Here is an 8,015-nt window from a genome sequence, read left to right on the forward strand (position 1 = left end):
GTTGAAGATCGATGAAGAAGAAGATGGAGGGTGGCGGCTGATTGGGAGAGAAAAGGAGGGTGATCGGCTAAGGGTTTTAGGTTGATTAGGTTTAATTTTTGTGTTAAATAAAATATAGGTTAAGTAATTAAATATAAAAGGTTTTAAATATTAAATATAACTTAAACTCCTAATTATAACTTTAAAAATCTGATAACAAAATAACAATCTCGAATTATTAATTTAGGGGAATTTTAAAAATACTAAAAAGTCAATATTTTGACTAATTTTGGATAAAAATGACCCCTAAAATTAAATAAAATTAAATACTTAAAATTTTGAGATAATAAAACTCAAAATAATATTTTAAGGATCCAAAAAGACTCATAAAATAATTTGGCTAGAAAGTTGTCATCTCGTCCGTCCACGGTCCCGTCTACGCGATCAAATAATAAAAATACTAAAAATCATAAAAATTACTAATTATGGGTTAAATGCTTAAAAATAAATTAAATCATGCATAAATAATTCACATAATTATTTAACCCATAAATCATAAATTTAAATAATTAAATATCCTAATTATGCAGGCGGATTTATGTAATTAAAAATACCGGGTGTTACACTCATAGCCTAAGCTTCGTCTCAAGGGCAAGGTCCCTTAGGTTCAGCCTCGCCTCAAGGGCGAGGTAACACTTTGAACCGTCCTGGAAAGGCAAGTCTCGGATGAACAAGCGCGTGAATCGCACTCACGTAGTCCTCTACGGAATATGCGTCGAGTATTGGAGGGGCTACGCAGGGACCCCCTCTTAAAAGTCTTTGCTTGGTTTCAGGTTCACTCCGAACTTGAAGCTTTGAGCTTAAGTTGGACTCGGACCTTAGATTGAATTCTCCAATTTTACCAAATTATACGAAAATATTATTAAATTCATCAATATAACTCATTTTAAATTTTAAAAAAAATTCGTCAATATAACACATTTTTATTTTTTTTTTAAAAAAACTTTTTATAAAGTGGGTTTCAAACCCAGACTCTTTGGGCCGGGTTTTCAAACCTGAAACCAAACATTTTTTTCCACTTTTTTGCTACACCAGATCCAATCCATAGGCCCAAGATGAGGTATAACAGATATTCACTTAGGGAGTGTTTGCAAGAGATTGTGCTTTTGAAAAAGTGATTAAATTTATAGATTATGGTGAAATGACAAAAAAACATAAGTGGATGGTGTTTGAAATTAAAAGCTAAAAGCTGAAAATTTTTCAATGTAATGTATTTGGTAAATAAGTGATTATTATACTAGTTTTTTTAATAAAATACCAAAAATAACCCTATTGGATAACACATCTATATTTCATTATAGAGAATAATTTAGATGTTGATTTTTTATTTTAAGCTTTATAATTGAAAATAGTGGTTATTTTTATTTTTATTTTTTGTTATTTTTTGTTTTGTTTTGTTTCCGGCAATTTGGTGTGTAATTTTTTTTATGTGATAATTAGAATAAAAAAATAATATTTATAAAACAAATATATTTGAATTTCTAAATTATATACCATGTCCTATATATCTTGCAAAAATTTTATATGGCTGTGAAATTCGAGAGAAGTAGTCAGAAATTATACGAGTATTTCCATGTCCTATATATCTTGCAAAAATTTTATAGGGAGAATTTGTGATAAATCCCTCATAGCAAACTCGAATTCATCCTCAGTCCCCGTTTCAGACATTATTTGTTCTCAATCCCTGACACAAGCCTGCTCTTTGTTTGAACTCCCTATTTGGGTAAGTTTACAAAAATGCCCCTAAAATGATTTATGAAAAAAAAAAACAGGATTGTTCCACTGTAATCGTTATTTTCCCTCTGTTTCTTCTTATTGATTCTCCTCTCCCGAATCTTTTCTTCTCTCAATCTTAAACATTTAATCCATCAACCAAAGTCGCAGATCTGTGTTTACTCGGGTAATGTTGAAGATCTACATTGACGTGGGTTGAGGGAATTTCCCATCTTTGTGCTGAAACGAAAATTTTCACATATTTTCAGGTTAGTTTTTAGATTAGAAATCTTATAAATTTGGAGTGAATAAATTATTGTCACGGCTTGATGTATGACTTACAAATTTAAAATGTTGAATTGATGGAATTGTTTGAGATTTTTTATGATTATAGAGGTGGTGTTGAATTTCCGGGCATCGCGTTTGTTTTACAGATTAGCTTACTAATATCAATTTTCACGTTTGTTGCTGGTAATGCAGTTCATTTCACGAGTTTTTGTGATAGATTAGCTTATATTTCGTATTATTCTCGATTATAATGTTTTAATTCTTAATTTTGGGGTTTTAGTTCTATACTATTACATTTATACTGTGATTTAATTTAGTAGACTTAAAATCTAGTATTCTGAATTTGAAATTTTGTACTGTTTATGTGTAATATATGATGAAAGAATATATTATTACTTCGATTTATTGTATTGAAAAACATTTCCCTTTTGTAGTTTGAGAATGAAGTTTTACAGACTAGCTTACCAATATCAATTTTTGCGTCTGTTGCTGGGAATGCAGTTCATTTCATGAGCATTTGTGATATATAAGCATATATTTCGTATTATTCTCGATTATAATGTTTTAATTCTTAATTTTGGGGTTTTAGTTCAGTACTATTACATTTATATTGTGATTTAAATTATTTGAATTAAAATCTAGTATTATGAATTTGTTATTTTGTACTGTTTGTGTGTAATATATGATGAAAAAATATATTATTGCTTCGATTTACTGTATTGAAGAGCATGCCCCTTTTGTAGTTTGAGGATGAAATCTGGAAGTGGTCCTTGCAATCTTTCATTTTTGGGTTGCTGTAAATTCAAGAAGCAGCTGTTTGTCATATCAATTTTCAGTGGTTGTAGCTTGACGGATGTTTTTTCTAGTCTGAGCAAAAAATGTGCAGAAATATCTCTGGAATCCACTATGCTTCAATACGTAGCTCCACTGCATAAGATGCTTGTGTCTTTGAATGATGATGACGATGTCCTTAATATGATTCATCTTCATATGTGTGTAAAGCTTACGACGATTGAATTGAGGGCAGAGAAAAGAAATGAACAGTTCAACAACTTGAATGATGGGAGGTAAAATTCATTTACTTATTATTAAACGTATATTTTCATTCTCCTATTTCGATATGTTTAGTAACATGTTTAATATAAAAAATTAAAGGTAAAATATTGTAGATTGCTTTGTATAAATTATCAATTAGTTGCTTGAAACCAAGATTTATTTTTAGTCATTATCAATTTGTTTTTGTGGTTATTGTTCTTTTTTATCTTATTAAATGTAAATTAAACTGTAAGGGTTTATGAGGAAGACACGCAGTCGAAGAGTGACATCGAGGTTGAACAGCCCCCTTGCGCCAATACTATAGATGCCTGGATTAATTGTATTCATGGTGTAGGACAAATATTCAAGGGTGCTGGTGAATTTAGGAATTATTTGAAAAACTTTTCTATTGCCACAAGACGTTCATTTATGTATGTAAAAAATGACAGCGAGAAGGTAATTGTGATTTGTAGTGAAAAGAGCTGCGGTTGGAGAATTTATGCTTCGAAACATAAAAGAGACAATCTATTTGCCATTAAAAAATGTAAACTGCAACATAATTGTGGTGAGAATAATCTACGTAGCAGAGGGCATCCTAGAGCCGATGCCTATTGGATAGCGAATGTTGTGAAAGAAAAATTGAGAGGGGAGCCCTCTTATCGTCCGTATACAATGCAGATGGACTTGCAAAGAGATTTCAGGGTAGAGTTAGAATACCGCAAAGTGTGGAATGGTAAAGAGTTGGCGATGCATGATATTCATGGCACAGATGAAGGATGCTATGATAGATTAAGATGGTATTGTGATGATGTTAAAAATACTAATCCTGGTAGTGTTGTAGAGTGTGAGATTGAACCTTTGACTAAAAAATTCAGACGGTTGTTCATTTGTTTTCATGCATGTGTCGTCGGTTTTGTTAGTGGTTGTAGGCCATTGATATTTTTGGATGATACTCATATAAAGAATAAGTATAAAGGATGCATCTTAGTTGCTGTGTCGAAAGATGCGAACGATGATCTTTTCACAATTGCTTATGCCATAGTAGATGCGGAGAATGATGCGAACTGGGATTGGTTTTGTTATCATTTGAGTCGTATGCTCCTTTACTATCAATGCATTCCATTCGACGAGTTCACATTTTTCTCGGACAGACATCCCAGTATCATCAAGGCAGTGAATCAAGTATTTGTTGGGAGTCACCATGCTTATTGTTTGAGACATTTAGTGGATAATTTCGTTAAGCAGGTAAATTCCAAATTACGAATCCTTGAGCAATTTTACTTTAAATTTCTCATATTATCTGATAATTTTAAGCTGGATCTAAATTTTTATTAATCTTTTTAGGTGTTGAGAAGTTATCCCAAACATAACAAAAAACATTGGTCTTCGGTATTCAAGAAAGCTGCGTATGCTCCGTCTTTTCAAGAGTACGAGCAACATAATATTAGAGTCAATGCCACTTGCCAGAGGGTTTATTGTAAATTCTGATCCATAGAGTTGGGCCAATGCATTGTTTGTTGGCAATAGATGGGGTGTTATAAATAACAATATAGCCGAGTGTTGGAATAGTTGGGTTAGGCCAGCTCGTCATCTGCCTATTGTTGCTATGGTTGATCACATACGTGTGCAGATAATGAAAATGATGCACCGACGACGTGAATCAACTCTGTTCATGACCAAGGAATTAAGTCCAAGAAAAGAAAAGTCTGTTGTAAGCGCATATATGGAATCCCGAACATTAAGAGTTCAGCGGTCGTGTGATTGGAAGTTTGAGGTTGTTGATGGTGAAAAGTCATTTGCCGTGGATTTAGTGGATATGACTTATTCATGCAGAGTTTGGCAGATCAATAAAATTCCGTGCAAGCACGCCATTTCTGCCATTGAGACAAAATCTCTGTCTGTGTATGATTTTTGTGACAAGTATTTCAAGATCGAATCGTATCGCGCTGCGTACAAAGGACATATTAATCCTATCCCAACCTTTGACATCAGTGAGTCATGTGTTGCTGAATCCGATACAATCCAAGCTCCTTCTATGCGTAGTCAGCCCGGTCGCAGAAGGACGAAGAGAATACCATCGCAAGTTAATACACGTGTCTCAATATGTGGTCGTTGTCATGCTAGAGAACACAATAGACGCAGTTGCAAGGAACCTATAGAGTAGATGTAATCGTTTAAAAATATGATGTTTCAATTATTGGTTATTAGCATAACTTTTTAACAGAATTTATTCAAAACTTAATCTTGACTGTTCAAAAAATATGCAGGGGCAAGCGATTACTGGAAGCTGGTTCGAGCATGAAATTGCCTTCGAAAAGGCACACACGTTCGAGTGGAAGCATTGCTGGATTGCGCTTGGTTTGAGGCTTTTGTGGAACCATCTGCTGTCACATTTTAACTTGAGCTGGGGTCATAGTGTAGTTAAGTGTATTGTGTTGTCTTAAGTTCTTCTGAAACCAACTCTCTGTTTGTGGTAAACAAATATGTAATGTTTGAATTTGAGAAATGATATTTGTCATTACTTTTCAGTGGATGATGCCTTCTCAGTTAACTAATCAAATAAGTCGTTGCTTTACATTTTGAAATGGCAAGTGCTAAGTGATATGTATTTCGTACAACTTGTATTTAATATGGAATAAAGCTGCATAAAATTGGAACTTAATGTCGGATTATTACAATACACAGCGCTACAAGTAATATTAGCACAAGAACGAAACATGTGCAACCAAAGCAACAAAATATTCCTATAATATGGTCGTGTACTGATGCACTAGTAGGCTGGTTGTGTAGCGCCTCAGAGGACGAATGCTTGTTAAGCTTGTAATTCAACTGTTCCGTTGAATCATGGACGGAGGAGGAGGCAGAATGTTGAGGCATTGAATACACGCAGCTCTCTTTACCTTGCTTACTTGTGTTTTGTTTCAACTTTGACGATTTTTGAAGAGATTCACCGTGATAAGCATCGTACCAGAAAAAGCGATTTTGATGTTGCAGCTCACGAGGACAGAGGTAATACAACTCCCCAGGGCGGGTCGAACGTGGTCCGGCTCTTCGTAATATCATTTCTCCAAAACCACATATACATTGTGGTGCAATCTTCATTTCCATTGTGCTAGATCTTGAGAATTGAAATTTTATTTCGAAAAGCAAAACCCTAACCAAACTGAAACCAAGAAGCTAATGGAAGAGACGAAGTGTACCGACAAAGCTTAATAATGAGGGGGTAGGTGGTGGTCAAAGTATTTGATTGGTCAATGTCCACTAAAGTAGTGTGTTGCTCGTGGCCCACAATGTGTGTCATGCAGCGTATTGTACCATCTTGGAGCATGTTCACAAGGACAAATCATATTGTGCCGTATTTCGGGAGGATTATTCTCAATTTATATGTAATTGTTCTACATAATAGACATTTTGATCCAAAGACACTTCCAATAGGGGAGTGTGATCCTCATGTCACACAATGGTTGTCCTACAATCAGAACGAATTGTTCTCGATTAAGTTATGATTATCCCATTATTGTTTACTAGTTGTGCTCGATCTTAGAGTATCGTGTTATTATAGATGAGTGAAATTATACCAAGTGGAAGTCCACAAATTGGTGTATTAGACGAGAAACAATCACATCAAACAACTCTCAAGTTTGGAATTCGAAAAATATACCACAATAGTATACAATGGTTGTTAGTGGACATCCACAAATGGTGAATTATCAATGTATTCCTCCTAAACCATAGACAAAGTGGGGCACAAGACATTACAAGACAAACACTTGGGTGATGGTTCCATCAATCTCTATAGATTGAAATATCCTCTTCACTTGTGTCATGCAGCGTATTATACCATCTTGGAGCATGTTCACAAGGACAAATCATATTGTGCCGTATTTCGGGAGGATTATTCTCAATTTATATGTAATTGTTCTACATAACTGACATTTTGATCCAAAAACACTTTCAATAGGAGAGTGAGATCCTCATGTCACACAATGGTTGTCCTACAATCAGAACGAATTATTCTCTATTAAGTGACGATTATCCCATTATTGTTTACTAGTTGTGCTCGATCTCAGAGTCTTGTGTTATTATAGATGAGTGGAATTATACCAAGTGAAAGTCCACAAATTGGTGTATTAGACGAGAAACAATCACATCAAACAACTCTCAAGTTTGGAATTCGAAAAATATACCACAATAGTATACATTGGTTGTTAGTGGACATCCACAAATGGTGAATTATCAATGTATTCCTCCTACACCATAGACAAAGTGGGGCACAAGCCATTACAAGACAAACACTTGGGTGATGGTTCCACCAATCTCTATAGATTGAAATATCCTCTTCACTTGTGTCATGCAGCCTATTGTACAATCTTGGAGCATGTTCACAAGGACAAATCATATTGTGCCATATTTCGGGAGGATTATTCTCAATTTATATGTAATTGTTCTACATAACTGACATTTTGATCCAAAGATACTTTCACTAGGAAAGTGTAATCCTCATGGCCCACAATGTATGTCCTACAATCAGAATGAATTGTTCTCGATTAAATAATATTTATCCCATCCATGCGTACTAGTTGTGCTCGATCTCTCACTGACTTGTTTTTAAAGATGAGTGGAATTAGAGTAAATGATAGTCCTTAAAGACGAGAAAACATCATATTAAACAAGTAATGAGTTTGGATTTCGGACAATATAGCCATATTATATACATTGGGTGGCAATGAACATCCACAAATGGTGCTCTCATTGGGTCATGATCAATGTCTCCTACACCTTAGACAATGTAGAACACAATACATTACTAGACAAACACTTGGGTGATGGTTCCACCAATCTCTAAGGATTGAACACACCTCTCCACTTGTGTCATGTAGTGTATTATATGATTTTGGTGCATGTTAACATGGACATGCCTTATTGTTCCTCATATGGAA

The 8,015-nt window shown here is 34.4% G+C and overlaps 1 protein-coding gene across 1 annotated transcript; it reads left to right on the forward strand.

Moving 5' to 3' along the window:
- Positions 1–2,976: 2,976 nt before the first annotated feature.
- On the forward strand, positions 2,977–5,439 carry LOC140862628 (uncharacterized). Its single transcript, XM_073265658.1, has 5 exons — positions 2,977–3,107; positions 3,330–4,320; positions 4,420–4,545; positions 4,706–4,995; positions 5,343–5,439. The coding sequence occupies exons 1-5, from the start codon at positions 2,977–2,979 to the stop codon at positions 5,437–5,439; spliced, it is 1,635 nt and encodes a 544-aa protein (XP_073121759.1).
- The last annotated feature ends 2,576 nt before the right edge of the window (positions 5,440–8,015 follow it).

Source organism: Henckelia pumila, chromosome 4 (assembly GCF_033568475.1).
Source record: "Henckelia pumila isolate YLH828 chromosome 4, ASM3356847v2, whole genome shotgun sequence".
In the NCBI taxonomy this organism is placed as follows: Eukaryota; Viridiplantae; Streptophyta; class Magnoliopsida; order Lamiales; family Gesneriaceae; genus Henckelia; species Henckelia pumila.